Source organism: Cyanistes caeruleus, chromosome Z (assembly GCF_971803275.1).
Source record: "Cyanistes caeruleus chromosome Z, bCyaCae1.hap1.1, whole genome shotgun sequence".
Taxonomy (NCBI): Eukaryota; Metazoa; Chordata; class Aves; order Passeriformes; family Paridae; genus Cyanistes; species Cyanistes caeruleus.
In genome coordinates, this window is record NC_141732.1 from 61,631,673 (window position 1) to 61,658,337 (window position 26,665).

At 37.1% G+C, this 26,665-nt stretch overlaps 1 protein-coding gene and 1 long non-coding RNA gene across 8 annotated transcripts in view; both read right to left on the reverse strand.

Moving 5' to 3' along the window:
- The window catches only part of KIF2A (kinesin family member 2A), a 57,680-nt gene that overhangs the window by 18,578 nt on the left and 12,437 nt on the right, over window positions 1-26,665 (reverse strand). For 4 of the 7 annotated variants that reach the window (XM_086867101.1, XM_086867098.1, XM_086867103.1 and 1 more), the window contains exons 2-13: window positions 15,893-15,987; window positions 14,520-14,639; window positions 14,034-14,088; window positions 11,889-12,011; window positions 11,249-11,349; window positions 8,786-8,881; window positions 7,956-8,010; window positions 4,814-4,976; window positions 1,443-1,533; window positions 1,240-1,303; window positions 746-837; window positions 372-514 (exon numbers count right to left, since the gene is read on the reverse strand). In XM_086867101.1, coding sequence (XP_086723227.1) covers window positions 372-514; window positions 746-837; window positions 1,240-1,303; window positions 1,443-1,533; window positions 4,814-4,976; window positions 7,956-8,010; window positions 8,786-8,881; window positions 11,249-11,349; window positions 11,889-12,011; window positions 14,034-14,088; window positions 14,520-14,639; window positions 15,893-15,987 — 1,198 coding nt within the window. The remainder of the gene's footprint in view (window positions 1-371; window positions 515-745; window positions 838-1,239; window positions 1,304-1,442; window positions 1,534-4,813; window positions 4,977-7,955; window positions 8,011-8,785; window positions 8,882-11,248; window positions 11,350-11,888; window positions 12,012-14,033; window positions 14,089-14,519; window positions 14,640-15,892; window positions 15,988-26,665) is intronic. The other 3 variants (XM_086867102.1, XM_086867099.1, XM_086867104.1) reach the window with 1 other exon arrangement.
- LOC111941488 (uncharacterized) lies at window positions 24,676-25,763 on the reverse strand. The gene is made up of 2 exons (XR_002870047.2): window positions 25,533-25,763; window positions 24,676-25,362 (listed from the first exon to the last, which is right to left on the reverse strand). It is a non-coding gene; the product is annotated as an uncharacterized LOC111941488 (long non-coding RNA).

Below are 26,665 nucleotides of genomic sequence, written 5' to 3' on the forward strand. Positions count from 1 at the left end.
CATGCTCAAGGCTAATTTTAAAAGCAATGAAGCTTTTAAGCACAAATTGTGCTTAACCTCTGCCAGTATGCATCAAGGCCTTTTAGAGATGAAGAACCTGGCAGCATTCCAGTTTTTAAATTATGTGAATTTAAGTCAGTAAGCTGCTTACATAATGCATGCAATTCACATCCTCTTGGAAAATTTGTTATTTCTCTCAAGGAGACAGGGAAACTCTAAACACTTCTCTTTAAAATGCAGGTAGAGTCCTTACTTGCAGACAACATCATAAAAAATATCTTGCATATTAAAAGACATCACGAGAAAGATACCCCCAAAAATTTTATTCTGAATGAATACAATGAAAAAATGATGTAAGCTATGGAAGATACCTGCAGCTGTTGCCTACGTCAATAAGCTTAAGAACATCCTCAACACACTTGACTTCCCGCTCCTGCAATCCCACCACCTGGACTTGCTGTTTACCATCTTCTAACACTCTTAATTTTGTCTTCCTGTTCAATAAGTCAAAAACCTTAGGGAAGGAGGAAAACAGAGCAATTAAAACAGGAGCTTAAAAAAACATTCCTGTTTTGAATTCCATTTCAAATAATATGAAACATTCAATGGAAATACATGATTGGAAGGGAAATGTAAATAATTATTTGAAATACAGCTTTTATTGCAAAGAGGGAAAATATTTTATGTGCCAAGCTCACAATTTTGTGTATGAAACTCCTTTCTCAGAAAAAGACCAGGTACTTACCTTACCACTGTAGATCTCAAAAAATGTTGCATATACTTGAAGTTCTAGCTTCTTATAGTTTGGTTTCTTTAGCATTAAAAAGACATCTCGAGCTGTGAATACATTTCCAGAATAAAAACAAATCTCATCATGTGTTTTCATTCAGTGAAGATTCATTCATTCGTAAAACTCTATTTTACAGCACCTCGTATTTTGCAAGAATGACAGACAGGGTCAGTCAACCAAGCATAAAACAGTGCAGTCTAAATTGCCACATTACACTGGAAGATGCAGAAGACACCAAAATGATAAACTTAATCTGTTATGGCATTTTTGTTAAGTAGTCTGTATTTACATTACTTTGTAAAGGATATACATCTAGGGACAACTTCTGATGTTACCAAAGCTCCACTGCAATGCAAAGTATGTCAACTGTTACAGTTGTATGACAAAGAGTAGAAAATTCATTAATCTCAACTGATCTGCCCAAATCCAACTGATCAATGAAGTCTCACCTGCAAGTGCATATATGCCCTTAGAACAATCTTGGTTCTTTCCCGAAAAGTCGCCACCCATTGTCTAAATTTCAAAAAAAACACAGCAAAGAAAAACACCATAAAAATCACAGAACTGTAGTTTACATATTCCTTATTTATTAGAACTCAGACCTAAGTGTGTCATGTGAAAACACAGTATTGCTGGTAGAAGAACTACTTACATGGGTTTTCCCACTTCCTGTTTGTCCATATGCAAAACAAGTGGCCATTCCCCTTTCAAATATAGTCTCCACTAATGGTCGAGCTGTAAACCTTGAATGCAAAAAAACTTGTAGTTAAAAAGCTGAAGTACTTTAAGATTCCACTGCCACAAGGAAAACTGAAATATTAAGGACAGAAGTGACAAAATTGGTCCTGTACTTTGACAGGTCAAAGGACATTTATACTTTAATTTCTGACTTAAGGAGACTACCACCTCTAAGGTATTAAAATCTTCCAAACCATCACAAGCTAAGAGGTCTCTCTCATTTGTTTTACAACAATATTATCCTCCTTTAAATCCTAAACCAATGATTTCATTTTCTAATGAGCCAACATCTCACAATTTACTAGAGGGAGTCTGGAGCTCCCTCAAAGTGACAGAATAAGAAGATATTGAAGTAGGACAGTGTAGCAGAGAGGAGTTTTGTCAATACTAAAATTCTGCCATGAGTTTTTTTTTCTTCCCAAATCAACTTCTAAGATTAAATTTGAAAGACAAGAAACTAAAACAACATTGCACCTCTCAATTTTTGAGAACATGCATACATTAAGAAAGGGCTCAAGAAAATGAATACCCAAGCTCTTAAGAATGAAATAATCTACTGATCTCTGAGGTACAACTTGCTGTATCAAATGTATTATCTGAAGTATCATTTCTTTTTTTAGCTAGTTAATTTAAAGAAACACAGAACTATTGTTCCTATTTCAGGTGCTTATCACCAAAAATGATAATTTTATCAATCACCAAATTTTATCAGTCAAAATTATTATTTCATTGTAAACTCCAAAAGCAAAGGGAAATTAATAGAGAGTTACATATGGAGTCAATTCTCTCTGCAAAACTCTTTCTAAACTTTTTCCAGTTGTTTACACACAAATAACCAATAGGTGACCAATAAAGGAAAAAATTAATTACAGAAACACTGAGATGCTACACTCTACTTTCATTCTGCTTTTAAACAAAAGTTCACTTACAAAAATAATATGGGCAAGACTGAACCATTAAACAGCAACGAAGGGTTATGTAAAGAACCTACATCTAGCTGAACCATGAATTTTCATCAATACACCAGATGATTCCTGAGCAGCCTTAGCCTTTCTTTGCTTCATCTAAGTATGTACCTCTGTCTTCTCAAAAGGATATTCCCATATTTTGATGTTTGCTTTTTCTATATATAAAAATTAAAAAATTCACAAACCCTATCCACTTTAGAAGCACACTCCATTACTTCTGTTTTATTAAATTTGAAACTGTTTATTTTGCTGATTTACTAACAGGGGACTTAAAGGTATGTATTTTAAAGTAAGAAAAAGTACAAACATATCTTAAAACATTTTCATAAAAGATTACACAACTCCAAATGATATACTATGCTAAGAGTCCAACTTTACTTTTATTAGAACTTTTATTTGCAACTTAGTCTTTCAGAAGCATAAACTGGTTCTCCTTTAAAATTCATAAGGCATATCCATTCCAAGTAGTGAGTGTTTTTAATATTACAAAAATTTGCAACTCTGTGTTGTGGTTCATAGATTAAAAATATTTAAAATACAGGTTAAGCAAGATAGTAACAGTAGTAATAATAAAGTAGAATAATAGTAGTAATAATAATGGTAGAAGCAGTAATAATAATAGAGTATTTTTCTACCTTGGACTGAACATCTTTTCAGTATAGATATACAGTAAATTTAGCATATTGGAGAAAACTGGAGCATCTTGTCACAGTATTTTTTTCTCAGTATGACCCTGAAGCTCTGATGAGAACACATGATGACACCTATCTTGCTCTTACTTCTGTTATTACAGAAGGCCTTAAAACAGATTGCCCTTCAAGTAATGATCATTATTGTGCCATATGAGGGAGAAGGAGAAAGACTAGAGATCTACTGTTTCAGTATGAATACAATAATCTTAAAATATATTCCTGTATTGCCATTAATGTATCACATAACTAATAAAAACTCTGATTAAACTCAGTACAAAAACACATTATACCAAAACCACCCCTCACATTAAACACTATGTTCACACATAGAAATAAAGGAAGGTGGAAGATTAGAAGAATGGATTGTCAAGCAAGAGAATTATTTCATGCATCATCAACCAGCTGGCTCTCCCACAGCTCTTCAGTGTCAAGGAAAGGAAAGATGATACCAGCAGACAGCCAGCAAAGATAGAAGGACACAGCTTTGTTCTTCACAACACTTTTGTTAGTATTAGTTTTATGAGATTTTTGTTTCACTTCCTTCTCCTATGACAAGCATAAGAAGTTTTATTTTTACAACCTTTTAATAATTTTTCTACTATGACTTTTTAGTTTTCCACTATCAATCACGACACAATCCTGACTTTCACTTCCTAGTTGTGGATTAAAAACAAGAAGTAAGATATTTCTCTGCCAATAACATTCAAGACTATGGGAAGCACTTCTCAAGCATAAGAAAAAATATTTTCACCAAATTCCTTTTTAATATCAGTATTTCCTGCAAAAATCTTCACAGTATTTAGACGCATACTAAGATTCTGCCCAAGATTATGTCACGGTGTCTAACCTTGCCCACTACTGTATGTACTTCATTTAGTTACTTGTTCAAGGGTAATAGCTACTTATAAATATGCTTTTAAAAGTGCTGTGTGAATTATTCCATACCAACAGTAGAACTGAAACAGAGGAATGAAAGAACAAAATACCTTGTTTTTAAGTTAGAAAGATTTGGTATTTTCTGCAAAATAACTTAGCTCCACATACTTCCACATTACATCAGCCAGATTGCTTCCAGAAGATAAATTAGCTCAGGTATCTCAGCAATACTGCACTATACAATCTCTCACTATTGGTACTCTTTTCTCACCCTCTACTGGTTTGTTTCCATTTCTTAATTATCCTATATTCAGACTGCAAGCTCTTTGGTGCTAGGGCTCTCCTTTTCTTCCAGGTTTCCTGATGACCAAAAGCCATGGCTCAGATTCCTCAGGTGCTGAACACACACTAATATGACAGTAATCTGGAAGCAAATGGAGAACTGATTACGTGGCTCAAGTAATCAGCAGCTGAGGAGGCAGGTGATACTTGCTAGAGCCTGGAATGCAACAGGGCTTGGAGGAGGAGTGGGGGTAGGACTGAAGTCAACAGAGGTGGAAATGACATTGCAGGAGAACAATTAGGGATATAGAGTTAAAACAAAAGTAAACAGGTAAAAGAATGGAAGTAGCAATATACCATTTGGTAACACAGAGAATAGGAATAAAGTCTAAGACCAATGTAACAGTTATTAGTATGGAAAAAACATGAGAAAAAAGATTAAACAAAAAAAAAGCATATACACATACCTGTAAACCATTTCATTAGGAGCCGTGTCATCAAAGGCATAATCAAACCGAAAAGTTTGGTTTTCTAGGTACCTTGTTAAATCCACCTTTTGTTTTGGTTCATGTACCATCACAACATCTTTACTAGGAATTGTTATTACATCAAGGTCTTTCATTACAGTTTCTATAAAATAAGTGAAATATATATTTAACTAACAACATATCATTATTTTTTACATTTCCCCATTGTTTACACTCTTATAACATCTCAGATAACACAGCTCCTCCAAGTAACAACACTGCAATGGATTTGGGCTTCTGATGCCTAGATAATAGTCTGCTAAGCAAGAGGTTTCATTTTGGAAGTCTAGTCATCCTATCCTACCAATTGCTAGAAATTAAAGAGAGGTACAAAGCTGTTTTAGAAAGACTATGATCATTAATTACAGCACTATCATTACAACTTTTTATGTCTTCTATAACACTTTACATGGATTTGAGGTCTTATTCCTCAGTGATTATATACTCTTTTACAGCTCACTGCCATATCCTTTGAGTTTTTGTAAATATCTTCTCTAGTGTAGACACTAGATACTAGTACTATACTGCTTAGACTATCAAACTTGAAAACACAAAGAAATTAATATCCTTAAGATAATACATTTTATTTTAAATTTTTATCTTGATATTTTCTTTAAATTTTGCTTTCATTCCTCACAGACATTTTCATTTGTGTATTCCTCCTGGAACCCATAGCACATATCTTTAATATGTAATTCCTCTAAAGTAAAAACCTTGCTAAAAATTATCTTGTAAACAGAACAAGCTGAAAATTATAATGATCCTTCCTATCAGTATGACTTCAACAGTGAGATCCTAGATTATAATTACTATACAGCACTGCAATTTACCACTAATTGTTGTATGGTATATGAGTCAGCAAAACAGAGAACCCAGTGATCCATAATATACACAAAAATAAAGACCCTTTTTGTGTACAGTCAGGATACACTAATGTGTCCTACTTGCATTTCTATGTAAAATATCTTAAGGCATGCAGTTCAAGAATTTGATGTTACTTTATACAACCAGATAGAAACATTTTCATGAGTTAACATCCTGACCAAACAGTACAGTGGTTACCATTGCATTACATTACACACCAACAGAAGCACACATTCCAGTCAAAGTATAATCAATTTTTCAATTGCACTGCAATAAAATGAAATGCAATTATTCTGCGGCAATTACAGATAAAAAGTAAGGAACAGTGACAAAAAGAAATGTATGATGGACAGTTCTTAGCAGCAAAAACTTTTTAGTTTAACCAGTCAGAAGAGAATTTTTCTTAAATAATTGTTTGGAGTAAGATATTTACTTCCTCCCAACTATTTGGTATGAGAACCAGTATCCTTAGCTGATCAAAATTAGGAATAGTGTCTCTGAAATCCATCATACATTTCACAATTATAAATACATGTCACTGAACTAAAACCTCAAAGTGTCACTCTGAATGCCTACTTCCTGCAAAGTAAATCCACAGAACAATTGATATTGAGAACACTTTATGTTTCTGTGATAATTCTGCAGTTTTGAGATGACAAAACAAATTAATTCTGTTTTTTTCTAATCATAAAGTTACAGTCCAGCATCTTTAATTCTTCTATACTTTCCATGATTTTATAAGAAATACTGTTTCTTATGAACTGAGTGTTTTCAGAAGATTGTATCATGTGGGTAACTAGATTATCATCCCCTGCATAGATTATTTAGCTAACACCTTCTTTACTATTTATTTTATTCTTAAAAATGCAAAACAGCTTTAAGTACCAACCTCATTTTTACTTAGACATTCATCTTTCTACAAACACCTCTGATCTACTTTTTTAATAGCTCTCAACCATTAGTACCAAAGATAAGTAACTTTCACAAAATCAAATCCCATTTCTGAGTCCAAACTCATGTCTCATAACAACTTGTTTTCATTTACTGCTATTTCAGTTTGTCCACCTTCAGCACAGGTAGAAAGTGACATTTTTCCTGACAGAGTAAGTAAAAATGAAAAGAAAAAATAGAAGCAGCAATGTGAAGGGGAAAAACAAGACAAAACCTAACTATCTACTGGTATCAACATATGTATGGGAAAGGGAAAATATTTCTCCCAGTTTCCTCTCGGTATGCTTCAGATAATCCTACATGTGTACTTCTGACAGTATCAAAACAATAAATGGCATCCCATATTGCCTCAGCATCAGAGTGATGCTCTTTTGAGTCCTTAAGCTGAACAGAATTTAAGAGAAAGGGAAGGAAAGAAACATCTTGCAGCACTGGATTCAGACAAGCTGCAATCCAGTAAGCATTTGTGTTCCTAAATTCCCACTGAAAGTCAAAGAATTTCCTAGGAAGACTGAGATTTAACTGGAATTGAAAGCTGAACAGTTTTTTGTTGTTTGGTTTTGTTGGGTTTTTTTCATACAGACCCTAGTATGATGAGCAGGCAGCAAGAAAAATAGTTTGAACACTCATCACATAAAATAAAAAGTCTTTAGGGAGTTCTCTCAGTACCTAACAGTTTTTTAGTGGCATTTGATATTCTCTAGGGTAACTTTGGCAGCTCTGAGCAACCACTCCAGGGTGTACAAGTCTCATGTTTGCCTGTAATCCACTAGCTCTGTGAGGATGTCTTGGACATGTTTAGGCACCAACCATGTCATAAGATACTTCCTTGATGCCTGATTCAGAACCACTTAGAAGTATAAAAATATATTTACAAAAACATGTATTAAAGGTTTCACTGTGTAACTCTCTGCTAGGGAAATCACTTGAAGGATACTTTAAAATGTGATCCTAATACAATGTAAGAATACTGAAAAGATTACAGCAGAATTCATTTCCAGATCAACTAAATACATCCTAGATGACCTTGGGAAAAAACTGCTCTCTTCCTGTGCCTCAGCTCCTAATCCATGAAGTTGTGGCAGGTAAACTACTTTTCTCCTCAGGTTATGACAAGTCTATGAATTTTCTAGGTTCGTCACACACACTGTCTAATATAAAAGATTCGCCTTTGATCAGTATTTCCAGAGTTGTTTAACACAAATAATGTTACTATCAGAAGCAGTTTTTCAGATAAACAAAAGAACAAAATCTTCAACAATCCTACCTTTCTTATTGAGTGGTCGTTTTCGCACACAAACACAAATCCTGTGCTCATCAATCTGCAAAGGAAAGTCTTTCAGTGAACTACACCCAAATTCCAGTTACAAAATATTTGACTTTATGTGACTTCTCTTTTCAGTTAAGTAACCAATCATTTAAACCAAGAGAAATGTCCCAGACAGCGAGTCATCTGAACATGTAAAAACCCATTGTGCCTGCACAGTAGCAAAGAACCCAAAAGGGAGAAGCATAAATTAACAAAACTCCCTGCAGACAGTGTTCTAATCCAACAGAGTTACAGGTACTATTGGACTATGCAAGCAAATCCAGCTTTAACAGGGTAGATATGCTATTGACAGAAATCATCACATTCTCTGATTTCCATAGAATTTGACAGGCTTGATCATGTAAGTATTCCACTCCTCTGACTTATCTGCAAACCAAAAGAACACATCGCCTTCAAAGATCAAATAGTAGTCATTATTTGAAGAGGGCTTTTAAGTAAGTTTCATGGTTTTGTGTGCAAATCCCTTAGCATCCCTGGAAAATTTACCATACAAAAGCTGAGTGACTACTTAGTACATATTGGCATTATTTAATAGTAAAAAGACATTTAAATAACTTAACAAGTTCAGTAAATTAGGACTTCCAAAACCTACTCATTTCAGTACCAACAAATTACTGGAAAAATAAACCCATGTTACACTGAATACTGCCATATATTGAAATACCTATTTTTTGCATTAACAGACAGAAATATACATTGAAAAAAAAAACCCTGAAACAGTAAAAACATAGAAGGATAACACATTTCCATGCTGCTGGCATACTTACAGGATCTGCAGTTGTCAGTGGTCTATAATCCAAACTTCCCCTGAAATCTCTTATCATACACATAATCTCATAATTTGGGTTTGTCGCATCAACATCCTAGGAAAAAGCAAGCAACAGAATTTCTATTATACTTTTTGCTTCCAAAAAAGGCCTAAATTAATTACCTATTAAAAAATACACATCAACTGAAATCTTATTTTTTCTGCAACACACCAGAAATGTCTCTTGAGAGCTAAATGTAGGTTTAATACCTTTTTCCACTCTGATGTAGCTAATTTACTGACCATAAAGGAAACAATTAGATGCTTCCCATGTCATTTTGGTTGGCATATAATAGAAAATACTTATAAATTGAGGACTCATAATTAATCTACTTAAGAAAGAGAAATTACTCCTGCCTTTGCCAGCACCTTCAAACTGAATAAACATACAGTCAACACTTCCTTTTCTCAATATGGCACTCTGACAGATTCATAGATACTCGACAGGTACAACAAACACCACAGAGGACAGTGCAGGAACCTCAGCTGCACTAAACACAGTCCTGCTGGATACAAGCCAGTTATAGTTTGCTCCTAACTACTGGTCCTCTGTTAATTTATACACATATCTGGATGCACTGCAAACTCTTCCAGGGGTCCCAGAACCCCAGCAAGGCAGAAGCAACCCCAAGGACACTCAATTGGCTACATCCAGGCTGTGATAGTTTTGGCTGGGATAGAGGCTTTGGGATTTGGCTTCTTTCTCCGTAGAAGAGTGTGATATGCAGCTCTGCTTTGGATTTGTGCTGGAAAGAGGATTGATAATACATGGATGTTTCAGCTACTCCTGAGCAGCACTTACACAGCAAAGTCCATTTTTGGTCCTCACCCCACCCCAGCAGCAAGGCAGTCTACACAGCTGACAGCTGAACCCATGACAGGCACAGAAGACAACCTATCCTTAAATGTGGAGCCATCAGTACCAGAGTAAATGAACATGTAAGAGGTCATGCATGGAGCACCAATAAGCTGAGCCTGAGCCTACTCTGTTTTCTGCAGAACTGATTACACAACTTTGCATCACCTCTCCCTGCAAATACCTGTTTTACAACCCTTCAGGACATGCTGCTGATGCCAGCTCTGGAGCTCAGACCCTCCTTAGTTTTGCATGATATAAAATTTCTGAATCATAGCTGGCTGTGGACACGATGTAGGTGCTCTCAGAAAGCACTGGATTGGTGTTACTAAGGTGAAAGGCAGCCAGCTCATTCTCTGCACTTGTGACAATCCTCACCTCAGAAAATACTATATCCTGGTTACCAGAAGCTGACTGTACCTTGATGTCATCCACTCTGACTACACGGAACTAAAAATTGCTGACAGTAAGTCTTCAAAAAATTTCTCTTCATAACATTCAGAAAAGAGTATTGTTTATCATGGAGAAAGCATTTACCTAATATTCTTCAAGACCTGTTTAAAGGTCTTGCATACTAGTAGTCAGTGCCTGGTGCATTACTGTTTCATTTCACGACAACCTCCTCATACACAAGTTTAAGACTCGAACACAAAAGGAGTGTTCACAGGAGAAATAAAAAAATTTTACAAGTAACACCACTTCAAAGCATTTGAATAGATAAAGCCAAAAATCGTCATTCATCACATATTAAGACATATTAATGTTTTGTGTAAACAAATGTAAACGATATGACACAAATTTTAATGTAGGTGATTTTAGGTCAATGTGGAAACATCATTAAACCATGAAAAGTAAATTGTATGAATGATTTACTTGATGGTGGTAATTCTCATGTCAGCAGCAGACTGGTACTATCTCTTTAGAGACTAACACATTTGCACAAGATTACAAGGCTGCCAACAAGATTACACTCCTAGGTTTGCTAAAGCTTTTACACCATTGTGACAGAAAGTCATTTAATATTAAGAGATTTTTCTCAAAGGATTAGCCACTTCATTTCTTTCACACAAGTTTTTAGCAACTGGCTGCCAAGCTGCTTGTATGACGAAATTACAAATGTACAGACCGGTTTAAAGAAAGAAACATTAGAAGTCACTGTTAATACCTGAGCCTCAAATAGATCTATAAAACATCAAAGATCATAATGAACAATTTATCATAATATTGTATTACTTCCTGTAGAGTAACAGACTTTTCTAAAAGTCAAAAGGTCGGTTATTGACAAAAATACATTTTCCCAAAGAAACAGCTATCATCAGTAGTTGTTCTCTGAAGAACATGCTGTATGACAGCAATTGAAAGTAATGATTTCTTTAGGAAGAAAAAGGGGGAAAACCATCTATAGTAGTAGTCCTACCAAACACCAAAATATTTGTCAAATTTGTGCACAGAATGAAAACCATTTCAAGATTATCACAGTCACAAAAATTATTAGACTGAAAAAAGAATAGCTCTGCAAATTTCTCTTGCTGACATATGATTTCCAGTTGAGCTAAAAATACTAACCTGAGCTCTCTTTTCTCTAAGTTCCTGCTGCTGTAACCTTCTTTTTTCACGTTTCTCTTGCAATTTTTCAACCTCTTTTACACAGTTAGATTTTCTACGTGCTTAAAGAAAAAGATGAAATTTTAAAATACCTTCCATATTTACATTGTGAACTTTAATTTAATTAATGTATCAATGATTAGGATATATCAACTATCAACTATGTTTTCAAGCAACTCTAAATAGTATAGAATCATTATGGCATTAAAATTTCTAAAATGCATAAAACTTATTAGAAAAATACCATGGGAATGGGACAAATTACACAAACAAAAATATATGACCTTGAAAGAATATTTGGACAGATACATGTGATCTCTTGGTTTGAATTAAAAGTAAGCCCAGACAAATAAAAAAAATTGGAAAAAAAAAAAGCTAAACAATACTACCATGGTTAAAAAAAATAAAGGAAAAACAAATTCCAAATACTAGTACAATTGCAACAAAAATGAACATATGTTTAGCCACAGCATTCTGAAAAGCTCCTCAAGGAAGCTCACAGACAACTGAGCATTTGTCATTTATGGATAACAAAAAAGTCCAAGAGAATGTACATGGACATGCTCAGAATGAATCAGTCCTTAATACATGGTTTACATACAAGGGGGTCCAAATTCCTTTTTTGCAGCTTGAACTGGAGATATATCTGAAACAGTACCATTCTGTTGAGAGGAGGAAGGCTGCTCAGGAAGCTGAGTAGGTCGTGTACGTGCAGAAGCAACCACTGCAAAGGAAAAGCAAAAAGCTCATCTGGATATGGAGGAGTAACCTTTCTACCCATTTCTGAAACGCTTTGTTAAGATGAGATAAAATGAGGCCCCTTTCTAAACACAACCATTTACTGTGGATGAGGAACAGCCATACTCTATTAATAAAAACATCTGGTATGCAGACTTTTTTATCCTAGTGCTGCACACTAACACAACATGATTATTAAGTACCAATGCTGCACACGCATATTTTTAAATACTGCAGAATTAGTACAACTTACTATGTGCACAAAATGAAGTGTTTACTTGGAGATACGCAGTCCTGAAGCATGAAGTGCTTCCATTTTATTTATATCGCAATTATACCCAAAGAAACAGTAAGAAAAGAAGCCCCACTGTTTCTCATTTTCTAGATTCTACAAAATGCTCCAACCCAACTGAGCCTATGATAACTGGAGGAGCAAAGCAATAGCAATTAAAGCCAGTGAAGTGCAGAACAATCTGTAAGTAGAAGAAACAAGCCTTTTTGCCTCTGTACCAGAAGGGATACAGATACAATCAATAGGTCTAAACTTATGCATAGATTCTATATATGCTAAGAATGCCAGTTTCTGAAGAAGTTGTGATATCTTTTTACAGTGAATGAAGTGAGAGTGGTGAGCATGCAAGCCTGTGTGATAGAGTTGAATGCTTTAAATTGTTTTTCAAATTGTTGCTTTCATCAGCTCTGCTTCAGCTGGCCTATTTCCTGCACACACCTCTGAGTGTGTCAGAGCAGTATATCATCTTTGATCAGCAGCCAGAGATGAGACTCCAAATGAAGGCCAGCTCACTGTATAACATGGAAACAACTACAGATACAGGTTTTTAACAGGACAGACAAGACAAATGCCCTGATCATTCAACATATCATGGGAGATCTAGCTTATAGTATAAATTGACTACACAAAAGAAAACAGTGTGATGAGAAAAGCTGAATTATAAGGCCAAAAGAAAAATATTTAGGCCAACAGTGAATAGGCATGGTACTCATTAAAATACAAGTTACAGGGTTATTTCATACCAAACAGATATTTTACTACAAATGACAAAATGTATGGATGTAAGGACAGTCCATCAGTAAGCCATCCCATAGGTAAACCACACGAAGTAGGGAAAAAAATCCCAAAACACTCTGGTAGTTTCATTCTGCTTAATACCCCTGGAGCCACATGGCAGAAGGGCAAAAGTAGTCCCTATCAGAAGAGTCTGATCACTTGCAAACAAGCCCACTTGTTTTCCAAGTTGAAACAAATAGACTAGAATCTAGTCTGAAGAAATCAATGTTTTTACATTAATTAAAGATTAATGTTTGGAAGAAGAATCATCATCACCATCATCAATTCAAGTCGGTTAAGTTGAACATAGGAGAGAAAATGAAAACAATACGCAGTAACTATTCTTTCACATGTTATAGATGCATTACATCTGTACTCATCCAATACAAATTTTTCACCTATTCTTCTGTGGTATTTGAGCAATTTTTTTTAGGTTTTTTCACTATTAACTGCGGAGTGATAAAAAAACCTTTAGGACTGAAGTATTCTTATATTCTTCTGATTGTTCACATTCAGACTGTAACAAAACAACTAGCAATTAACAAAAAAAGTTTAAAAATTGAAAATGTTAAGAATTCAAAGTGCACTACTTAGTGTATATTGAAACACTAAAATAAGCTGAGGATACTTATATATAAAAAGTCCATGCATGATTTAATATGGCATAATTAATTATCTTCAAATTTTTGCAGTCAGGTAATTCAGCTTAACTTTTATAATGATATATTGCCTAAACTTGTATATAAATATTATTTGTACAGTATGAATTCCTAAGTATACACAGGAATAATTCTAGGAATTATATACTCTATCTTTTACATGCCACAGGCATACATATCAAATGAGAAATGCAAAACTATTAAGGAATACTAGATAAACAGGAGGTTAAAATATTACCGTATTTTTTACTTCATTGAAATGGAAAGAGAGGACATTTACCTCTATTGTCTCTGGCAGGAGGATCATTCTTAGGAGGTAACACAGTTCTTCGACTCTATAAAGAAAGAAGTCTCTCGTTTGATCACCATATTATTGAAAGCATAAACTGCAGCCCCACCTCTGCCTCTTTCCAGTGAATGAAAATAACACAACATGAACAAAAGAGGTATTACTGCTGCCTAATGCCACCATGAAAATTGAAGGGGTGAAGGCTGATTGAACTGTATGCAATGCTCAGAAAAATCCAAAACCTTTTCTTTATCCTTCATTAAGACATTTAACTATATGAAATTGGTTCCAAACTCCCTCTCTGCCAAACCTGTTCTTAAAAACATTTAGAAATCCCTATTTACCACAGGAAAAAGAAAATAACACAGTTATGAAATAGCACCACAGACAAAAAAGTTAAGTTAAAAATTCTGGTATAGCATCATGTATAGAGCTACTGTAAAGTAACCATGAACGTGATGCATAGATATTACCAACCTTCACAATTTTGTTTACTTTGGCTGATGAAGCAGGTGGTGGTAGTGCCTCTGCGTTAGGTTCAATATCTTCATCAGGTGCAAGATCTGGGTTAAGTGAAAATATGCTCTCTAAATCAATCTGTGAAAAAGAGCATAAAACACATTAATGACACTTGACATAAATCCTCTCTTTATCTCCTGTTATGTTTGACAATAAACAGTAAATATTTAGTTTAGTGTTTTTACCCCACAGTTTGCTCCTTCTAAGATTTGAATTATTTTCTGTTCACTAAAAATAGACTAATCTTTATTTGAAAACACATCATTCAGTAAGGGGATGAATGCAAAATGACCAATAGATAGTATAATTTTGTAAGGCAGTCAAACTATAAGAAAAGTAGCTAGAATTATTATGGTAATTTGACAATTACTGAAAAATATGTAAGACATATTTTAAACATAACATAAAAAGGAGATGTCAGTTACCTTAAATTTCCCAGAGAGTGCAAAAGGAACAAATTGCAAAGATGCCAAAAAATCAAACCATAGCTGAAACCATGTTAAATTTATCATGGGTTTTTTTTGGTTCTTTTTAAGTATTAGTGAGTGTTATTCAAACTGCTGTAAAATGTAAGGGAAGAGGGGCAGATTTAAAAACATAATTTTGTAAAAATGTTGAAGAGCTTTGGTCTGTATACATTTCGATTTCTCATGGCTGAAGCTTCCAAAGACTTCAGCGCTGTATAGATTCTATGTGTCATTAGCTGGTGAAATCTCCTGGACCTTCTCATGGCTTTTTTTTTTTTCCTTTTTCCTGTGTTTTCACAAAACCAGTAAAGTGCAATTACTTCTGAGATGCTTCTCCAAACTGAAACTGGATAACACGGTCCAAAATTTAAAGGAAGATGTGGTAGGAAAGTTTTGCATAAAAAGACACAGTTTCATAAGGAAAGCAAGGTTGGAAAATTGCTGCCAAAAGTGAATAAGCAAACAAACTGGCAGTTGAATTCCTCAAGAATATAAACACAAGAAAATTTTTATTTTAGCTCTCCTACTAGCTTCCTGTCCGAATGGTGTGTCATTCACCGTCTTAAAAATTTGATTTTTCCAATTTGTAAAATCTGGATAACAAGGTCACCCTTTGTAATCTGGTTCAAAATCAATAAATGAAAACAACTGTCTAAAAGCTATGACACAGAGCTCAGGAATTTAAATTTACAGTGGGAAACAGAATTTTCTCATGATTTTCTGTACAAAATTTGGTTACAGTCTATAACCAAAGAATCATGAAGTAAATTAAATTCATGTCTCATTTTTGTTTCCAGTGCAAATTACAGGTAACATTCACATAGATAACACATTTTTTTAAAAGTTCTAAAAAAATAAGCTTACCTCTTTCCCTTTAGTATCTCCATTTTCAATCCATTCAACAGTTACACTTTCATTATCGTCATTTAGGGATGTTACCATAGCTTGGTGAATTCGGCCTAGAAAGCAAAGACAAGTGATCATTTATTAAATGGTAGGAAAAATTTCCAGAATGCATTTCCATCCATTTCTGCACTGAGACATATTGAGAAAGGTAGGAAGAAGATTGTTGAAAAAAGTTAGGTGACAAATAGAAGGTGATTGCAGGCCACAAAGTGTTTAGTGGCTCAGACCTGACCCACCAGGTGAGGCTCTAATGGGATAGTCAGCATCTAAGTGAAAAATCACAATGAACAGAAAATTGAGTGGTAAGTAAACAGAACCTCTCAGGAAAGCCACACCACTTAAGACTCTCTCTCCTTGAGAACAGAAAACTCCAATACCAGAAGATTCCCACAGGTGCTAAAGGCCCTGTAGGTGCACTTCACAAAGGCTTGTTAGTCTCCCCTTCTAGGCTGATACAACATTACACATCTGAACACTGAAATTAAGCCCTTTGAAACTGAGTTCTGATACTCATTTTTCCTATGCACTTTAAACTGCCTGGAATAACAAAAACCGTTATTTTAGAAAGAGCTACTTACACAGACTGCTGAGCTTGAGTTAAGGTGCTTTTGCACTGACTTCTCCAGTGCAAGATCCAAAGGAAGCAAGCCCTCATAGAGTAAGATAAAACCAGTAAATTTTCAGTAGAAATAAAGAGTTTTCTTCTAAAATATATAATACACGGCAATTTTTTTTATGTTCTCTTTCCTATGCACAGTACAGAAGAGCAACTGGAAGAACAGGACAGTCATGCACATGACACAAAAGGATCAAGACCCAAGTGCCACACTGATTTCGCATCCATGCTTTGCCCTAAAGAACCAAGAACTGAGGTTTCTAAAGAACAAGAATCCAAAGCAACTGCTCCTCACACACTCTCCTGTAACTACGGTCCATACTACGAAGAAGCAATCCTTTGCTCCACCTGCCACAGGCCACCCCCTAGGACTATGTGCAGCTCCCAAAGCATAAATGATTATACTGGAGCAGTTGTGAATATGCTGCTGCTGCTGCTGGGCACCTGCTCAGGGTAAAACACAGTACAATCAGCACACACGCTTCAGTTTGGGCATTCTCTGCCTTGCACTTCCTCTTTTTTTCTAAAGCTATCGGACCCAAAAATCCCCTTTACTACAAAGGCTGCCTAAACATTCACATCTATTTAAGATTCAGTAAGGAGGAAGAACACAGGGAAGCATCACGGAAGGTAACAGCAAATCCCTGTAGTGTCACACAGCGCAGAGGCAGAGACTTGCTGCAGCTCAGGTGTATCGTTCAGAGAACTCACAGAGCATCCGGCAGCCCTAGGCAGCATCACTTTCACATCTGCAGTACTCACCTCACTGGCAACACACATTACAGATGTATTTATAACCTCCATGCTCCTCCTGGCCCAAAGCATAACAGTCGCTCCCATACTAAGGCAGGTTAAGTAGTTTTTTAACATTCTAAATAAAAAGACTCCCCTTTTTGCTTCACTTAGTTTCTGTCCTCTGGCATTCTCTTGTTTTTATTTCCCTGACCCATTTTTGGGTCATTTTGTTTTTCTGAACAAACCCTTCCATTTGTGCTTCCTGAGCACCATTCTCACCATCCTGAATACACCTCCCCATTAATATTTCAGCATTTAATAACCTCTAGGGACTTAATTTTGAGCAAGAATACTACTGTAGAATACTGTATTGTATTGTTTCAATGAGCTATCTGGTCCTTTAGCAAAGAAGCAACAGAAGCTGCTGTCTTCCTGTAGTAATGCCACTCCTGCCTCTTCCGCAAACAGTGTGCTGCAACGACACAAAAACCCTGCGAACTGGGAATTTAAGCTTATATTGGTATAATCTTCTGCTCTTTTTTAAAGCCTGGCCCAGTTGTCAATTCAGAATCAAGAGAAAAACAATGTATGAAAAAGTATGTTTAGTAAAACATATTCTATACAATATAACAATAATATTTAGTACATTACCAAATTTTTAAAATTTTGGAGAAAACCACTATTCTCAGATGAAACCTGTCACAGGTTTCAGCTGTAAATAGTCACAGAGCCATCATATAAGTCCTACTATGTGTTTCTGCGATCTTACTTTTGACAGAGATCAAGTAATATTTAAAAAAGGTTTCAACTTTGCCATAACAAGTGAAAAGAGACCAAAGCAGGCTGATGAATGAACAGAAAATACCTCACACTCTAACAAATACAGTAAGCCAGCATGCTGTAACAAAAGAATCACAAAAAATCTTCCATTTCTGTGCCAGATTTCCTCCCTTCCCTGGCCAAGAAAGTCAGGGCTGAATAAAAACCACAAAAACCCACATGCTAACAAAAATAAAAGTTATGTCCATCTTACAAATACTATGAGCTTAAACATAAAATGTTCACTACAGTGTTTAAACTAGCAATGTACTCATACAATTTGTTCCAAAAAATTCTTTGTGTTACTAAAAGTTTACATGTTATTGAAGTGCCAGATAAAGCATTTACATCTTTACAATTGCTTCTTGCTCTCTGGAAACAGTATTCCATTATATTTTTCTAGTACACAGCTGAATACAGCAGCTGGGAAATTCAAGAATGCCAGCAACCAATTAGGCTGGCATAAACCTCGTCTAGCATATAAAGCAAGACCAAGCTACAAATGCTGAAGTGTAAGAGCCAATCTGCAGAGACTGTTTCAATGCAATGGCTCTAATTTCTGGTGCATTTTCTAGAGCTGGTATCAAAATTTGATATGTCAGCATGCCCACGTAAATATGAACCAGCATTATAAGCTGAAGAAGTAACAAGTAATTCAAGACACACACCTTAAAACCAAGAGAAGTAGAGCTGATACAGCAACTCTTCTCTTGGCATTTCCTTAATTTCTAGGGCCTCTCCTCACATGATTAGAATTCCAATCACAAGCAACTTTTTTTTCTGAGAAGTTGTTTCATTTCTGTAGGGCTACCCATCACAGCACCAAGCCTGTCTGAGTTTAAGATGTGTTTGGACAACACTCTCAGGCACATGCTATGACTCTTGTCCTGTCTAGGGCCAAGAGTTGGACTTGATAATCCTGTCAGGTCCCTTCTAACTCAGCATATTCTATGATTCTGTGGGGCTCAAAACTATGGAAGAATTATTTGAGAAAGCAATTATTTGGGTATGTTCTGTCATATAGCATGTGACATCTGGCTAATCTCTAGTGACCAGAAAATACTGCTGTGTTAAAAAAATACTGCTGCCAATACATCAGTACAACAGAAAAAATGTGTGATGCCAGCACTTTACAATTACCTTAAACACACAGACATTACAATACTCTCAGTCCAAATAGGTGAAAAACATCAACTCCCCATTTCCTTTCTTCCTAGTCTTCTGATAAACATTTGACAAACAGAAGGAAGCCAAACATACTGATCTGATATCCACATGTATTATATAAATATCCTCTACTGTAAAAGTTCTTACGGCAGCTAGTGGTGCACAAAACATTCAGGAAGAGCAGTGAAAGCAAATAACCAGGGCTAAATCAAACATTTTAATTAACTCTTAGCCTAGGTAGCAATGCCAACTCATTGCAAATACCAAGCGTACTTAGATCTTTACCTCTAAGCAAAGAGAATATTTTCTACCGGCCTAGCTTCTCCAAACCACCACAATTTTGAAGCAGAGATCAATCAAAGTAATAAATCAGAGTAATAAAACCACAGCCCTTTCATCATCCTACTACTTCTCAGAAACATAACTTATCAGTACAAAATATGGGTTGGTGTCTAAATTACAGTCTGAACTACAGCAGCAGCTGACATGTGACAAACTCCTCCGTATTTTCCCAAGTGATTCAAGAAATAGAGCTGGACCACATTCTTCCTCACCCTTCCACATAATTGAAGAGTGTCTACCCCAAAAATTGTTGTATTCACACAACTCATGCACAAGCTTTATGAAATCCTATAAATAGCTTTGAGCTATTTTGAGCCACAATAATTAAAAATTTACACTCAGGCTCTGGATTGGGCTACGAAGAAGTCCATAACTTGCACTGTGATCCTCTCATTCCACCCCCAAAAAAACAGTAGGAAGACCCTATACTGAAGTATTACATATGACCATCATACAGTTTGTCTTGTCAGCCCAAACACAGGTAACTATTTTCAGCAGGACCAGGCTGTGTCAATATTAACAGACCTTACCCTGGCTCATGGATTGCTCACACATTACATCCTTAGTACTTGCCACATCTTCAGGAGCATAAATGTGTTATATAGCTCTGGCAGTGGACCAGCAGCCAAGCACTTAGCCTTTTAAAGTGCATTGACAGATTAGGTGAATGTAAAAATATACTACTATTTTTCCTATCTACTACACTCTTGCTGAGGATGATCGCTGAAACAGAAGCTACTTGTGCCTTAAAAGATTTTAATACACTCTTGTAAAATAGCCACAATTTTCCTAATCATGCTCATGAGCAACTAATGTCAATGTTACCTGATCTAGAAACACTTGGACATGACTGATCATCACCATCTCAACTGACAGTGAAAAATTAAAACTGAAAATTCCAATTTTTTTCATTCTCTTTTAAGTAATATGTAACTCCAAGTTATATATATTTTAAAAAATAAATAAATTAAAAGCATGATGCTGCAAATACAGAAGCAGCACATACCAGATCGAATTACCAGAAAACTATCATCTGTGCTATGAATTACAGTCCTGGTAACCCGGGTTGGAAGAGTTTTCCTGCTCTCACAGAGCTCAAGGAGGTGAAAAAAAAAATCACCAAATAATGCCTGTAGCAAACTTTAAGGAAAGAATCCCCAGGAAGAAGAAAACTCCTGACTTGGTGTCTCCATCAGGGTCACACACTATTCCCACAAATCATTGCTTGTCATAGTCCTCCCCACACTACACAGACAGTCCTGCTGCTCATCCTTCAAGGAAAAACCAACAGTTAGTGCTGACTGATGCTAGTTTCTCCACAACACCAAATGTATTTGATTTTATTTTGTTATAAAGTTTCACTTATCCACAAACCAGTGGATACGGTATTTTATTTGCATTTTATTTATTACTTTTACACCACTTTTGTTTTACTTAATCATACAGATTTATTTCAGCTTTGTCAGCCTTCGCTGTTGTCTGTATTGTAGCTACAGTGTTATCACAACATGAAATGGACATTAAACAAGCACAATCCTTGTAATATTCCTAAAGCAAGTTCTTAAATACTAAAAATAAAATATAATTAAATACATATCTTAATATTTATTTCTGTGAATGATCCCTAGCTGCTACCAATTAATTTTGTTATATTATCCAAATTATCACAGCAATACTCAAAGTCCTTCATGTGACACATGTTACAACAACATCTTATCATCTCTGTAAATGTCTACAATGACCAGACAGAGATTTTAAGAACCCAAAATGATATTACCCAAAGCAAGTTTCCCACTTCTGCCTCTATGTTCTAGTGAATTAAAATCCAACTTAATCTACTCTTGCCCCTACATTAAAAGCTACCAAACTCAGAATTATCCCAAGCTAGATATGTAGGTAATTTCTGTGTAAGTACCAAACACAGCACTTAGGAAAAACATAGTTCACAGGTATTACTGACAGTCCACAAAGAAATGAGGAGGGGAGAATAAACAACACACAGACATGTTACTGAGCTGTGTATAACATTTAGCTTCAAAATACAAATAGTACATTTAATGTTCCTCACACAGAAAACAGGATGTAAATGACTTTTTGGTCACCAACACCAATAAGCCCTTTCACTTTGAACCACTAAATCACAGCTCACCATGCTCAGCCTAGCAGAACTTGCTAGCTGTCAATACTGAAGCACCTTCTCTAAAGAAGCTAACAAGAGCTACATCCCCACATTGCTCTCATAGATTTTGCTCCTCTAAAACTTTTCTGTCTCCTGTCTTGTCATGTTGTGATTTGGTGGCTTTTTCTGCTGATGTTTCATTTTGCAGGCTGATCTCTAAAATTTCCCTTTACATTCAAAACAAGTCTTCTGTGGTTTCCCCAGTTAGAGGAACACTTTTATTTCCCTTCAAGGCAGGTCCAGTCTCTTCTGGGGGTGTGGTGTTAATATCCTTTTAAGCAGATTTCAAAGGGCATTACTTTACATTAAAAAGCTCTGCTCAAAGCATGTCTTTATTAGCTTTCAGAAGCTTCAACTGCCAGTGAAATCAATGGCAGTCATACCACTGGCTTCACAAAAGGTTTTCAACAGCATCTCACCATGGTAAGTAGCATTGGGAAGTTTACAATACATTTGCTTCTGCAGGTGACTGAACTCATAAGAAAGTGTCCCATTATGATGCCAACAGATGCACTGATATCTTGGTATTTCCCATCAAGTTATCTCAGCTGTACCATGACAGTCATCCCACCATTTTCAAGAGTATATGAGTTCTCAACGTATTAATTTACCCACAGAAAAAGGTATCTGGAAGGAAGTGCCTTTGAGTCATATCTAACACATGCTTTTTTAAGTCCTCTAGAAAATTTTCAATAAACTGAAAACATTTCACTTTGAAATGCTTGAAAACGAGCACTTTGATGTCAATATATAAAAACTTTTTAAAAGATTTAATGTGTTCACAGTCATTTAGTACTCTATGCTCTCTTTTATGGCTTGTACAAACACCTCCGTACAAGCACTATCATCTCTACCTATTTCAGTCTTTTTAGAGCATCTGCTTTTCCAACACCATCAACCAAGAGACAAAATATCCCAGAGAATTTCCAGATCACTTTCAACACAAACACTCATTGCCAAATAGCACTAATTCTGAAACGGCACTTACTTATCCCCTTGGCACTTCACGCTGTCCACACTTTGTGACTAGCTAGAATACGAAGGTTTTACACCAGTCATTTACAGTTTATGATCTCCTAATCTACCCCAATATATTTACTGTTATATATGTATACTGAAAGCATGTCCACTTTGCGCTACTTTTACCCCCGTAGTTTTGCTCCATACCGCTTAATCTTCCAGCATGACATATACCTCCAGATAGATGATAATCATACTCTAATGAAGTAATGAAGCTTCCCACAAGCGGTGTTACTTTCTCTGTTATGACCAGGAATTAGTAACTTAAATGGATAGGAAAAACTAGCCAGGCAGTCCCAAAACAGATGCCAGAAGGTAGGTTAATTAAAAATTACTAGTTACACTATCATCACCTGTCTTAAGCACTTTACTGTTCTTGTGTTAAACTTCATCTGAATCACTTTTTATACTCTACTAAACAGTTTACTAAAGCTCAGAGAAACTTACAGCTTACCTTCACAAAATGGTCAATACTCACAATGCTGCACAAAGTCTCTCCAACCTTGATGCCCCGGCAGGGCCAAATTCAGGTCACCTCACACTCAGCTCCAGGATTCAGCATCATGCTCACCTCCTTCATCTCTGTCACACTAGTTTGGGACACAGAGACTAGAAGCACTTCAGTATCTGTCCTCCACTGTTTGCTACTATTTTTAGTCAAGGTACTGTACATTCCTAGAATGATTCAATTAGATTTGTGATTTTTCCATTTACTTTAGTTCAAGATCAAGCAGGATGAGCTGTAATCTCCTCTGAAACTGATATTAATGTGATGACCAGTTGCTCCACGGCCTAGAATCTTATTCACTTATGCTGGTTTTATTATTGGGGTACCACAACAGTCTTTCTCTTTGTGATGGAGTGGGTAAAGAACTCAGAGGAGGATCTAGCATTTGCTGTCAAGGTAGATTGTGCCTGTCATGCTCTTCCTGAACCATGGCATAACCCATGACCAACATTTTCATTCTCAAGCATCAGGCAGTACTAGGATGTAAGAGAAAATGTCCTGAAAATTCCTTCTGTGCCTTTTTTTCAGACCACACTGTGGACAGAAACCCTAAGACAGTTGGTGTGGAGTTGGTTCATGTTTACAACCGACCTAGAATAGCATTCTTTCATGGCATATTGCTCGAATGTACAGCACTTTAGTTCTCAGCTCAGGTCCCTCAGCTGTGCCCATGGTAGCAAGTAGAACACTGCTGCAACAGGCACAAAGAGGTGTGCAGAGCAAAGGTGATGGTGCTTTTGATCAGCCATTCATACCATAAAATGTGTGCACAGGACTGGGTCTACCACCACACCACATAAGTCTGACCACCTTTTGCCAGAGTGCATCATGCACCTATCTTGAATGCACTTTCCACTTATATTTCTTCCAAAAGGAATTTTGTGTCCACTAAAGCACAGCAAAAGGAAGTAAATGATGATCAGAAGATATGTGTCCAAAGTCCATTTTCTATATGAACTGAATCCTTGTTACAGAATGCACCCATGGTCCCAAATGGCACATCTAGAGTATCAAGACCTCTTAATTCACCTTGACCTACACAAAAATGAGAAAACTGCATTGCAATCTCCCACTATGATGCTTTTCAGAGCATGCCCATGCATGTTCATAAGAATATGAAAACATAATGCTTACTAAAATAAAGGACTGTCCAAGGAGTGACAGACAAAACGATGCAATTCAGGCCTCTCTTTAAGAACCAGACACAGAAGTTCAGGTTTTCTGTAGGAAGCAGGTCATCTAGTTCACTCCAGATGGCAGCCTGGAAGTGAACTAGCACATGTGCACTGAAAATTATCATAGTACCAGGACACCAGACTAAAATGAGGTGCAAGATAAACTCACAGCCAAAACAGTGCAAATTGTGAAATATTTTAATCCTCTGTACAAGAAGATTGCATACAAACAAGTACTAATGAAGTAGGGCATTGGAAAAGAGACGCATGTTTTATTTCATTATACAAGCTTTTCAAAACACTACAAACTTACAGAACATCTTGAGCCCAGTGTTTAGTAAGACTCTGTATTACACTGAATTTGCCATCTGATCCTTTTACAGGACAGTTTTTTGGGTCAGATGACTCCAAAAGACTCATCCCAAAAATACAAGACTACAGAAAAAAGTGGAAGATGAGCTTCAAAATTATTGGGATTTAGGATTTCTTCCTTTTGTTTTCTTCCTCTTAAGAAATTTTCTCCCATTTCTGCTGCTAAGAAACAATAACGATCAGTACTTAAAGAGAGACAAAAGAAATAACTACTTAGAAGGGGGAGGAGTACAGCTGGCTTTACTGTGCAGGGTAGGGGGTTTCTCTCGGAGGGGCAGAGATACAGCAAGAATTGGGCTGGGGAAAAGGGGACTAGGCACAGCTCCTGGGTCTCTTGCTCTCCCGGCTTCGGAGGGGGACGGTCGAGCTGCTGCTTGGTGCGGGGAACTTGCTGCCGCTGCCGGAGCTCAGTCCTGCCCCGCTTCTTGTGCTGTGGGTGAGCCTTTGCTCGTGAGAGCGGCCACTGAACTGGGACCTTACTGGCACCTTGCCGCACTAAAAAAAAAGGATCCTTCACCATCTGGTGGGGTGACTCAGGGGAAATCCCGGGATCCAGCCCCTTTCCCCTGCCAGGGAGCCTCTCCCTGCCGTGTTCGGGAGCCGGGCTGCCTCTGCCCACTTCCCCAGCCACCGCTCGAGTTTTTCGCCACACTGTACCCACACACCCCTTGCCTGCCGGGATGCCCCGTGGCTCCAGCTACAGCTGCGGTGTTTCCGCTGCCTCTTGCTTGCTGCCCCGGGTTAACCCCTTCCGCCGTTCCAGCCGCCGCTCCGAGTTTCCTGCTGCACCCCTTTCGCTATCCGGGGGGACACCGGGATTTGTAAGGGAAGCCCCTTCCCATCCCTTCCGCCGGCAGCGCCCGCCATCCCCGCGTGAGGGAGGCGGCGGGAGGCGCGGCACAGCGCCCCCTGCCGGCGGGGGAGTCACGGCAGCGCCCCCTGGCGGCGGTGCCGGAACTGCACGAGGGGAAGCGGCTGCGGCCCAGAGAGGGCTGGGGCTGGGCCTCTGCTCCTGCTTCTTGCTCCTGCCGGCGTTGCTGTTGGTTTGCCTTGTTAGACATGCACACAGTAGAAAAGAACTGATATTCCTTTTCTCATATCTTTTCCTGAAAGCCCATGTAGTGGTTTTGGTTTGCCAATTTGAGTTTCCAGCTCAATGCACCAAAGAATGTAGTGGGTTTAGCACTGGCTAAAATTGCCACTGCGCCCACTAGAATCACTTACTCATTTCCTCCTGTGAGATATGAATTAGAAGGACGGCAAAGCAGGCTCAAAACTTAGAAGGTATAAAGAACATTTAATAAAGTGATTAATAACAGAACTAGAAGAATAATAACAATCAGAATAAAACCTTCAGAACACTTCTCCTCCCCTCCCCACAACCTCTTTTCCTTCCCACTGACAACATAGAGACAAAACCTGGGATTTTCAATCTGTTACCACCTCTACAAGAGTCTTTCACGAGTTGTTGTAGGGAGATGAGTTTCTCTCACCATGCCATGGAGACTTCTTCACAAGAAGTTCTCTTGTGGCTTTTTAACTTCCACAGACAGCAGCCACCCAGAAAATCTGCAATTGTGAAATTCCTCCATCTCATGCAGCCTTCCCACAGCTGCCTTTATGGGCCATGTCAACTTGTGGGGTACTCACAGCACATTTAAGGATGAGCTGTTCAAAAGCAAAGGTTTTCCTCATCTATGAAATTACCTTCATCTCTGGAAACAAAGGTCATCTTCTTCTTACCCTGGGGGCAAAGGGTCTTCATCACTCTCATCTCTCTCTGTTTAAGCTTCTCATG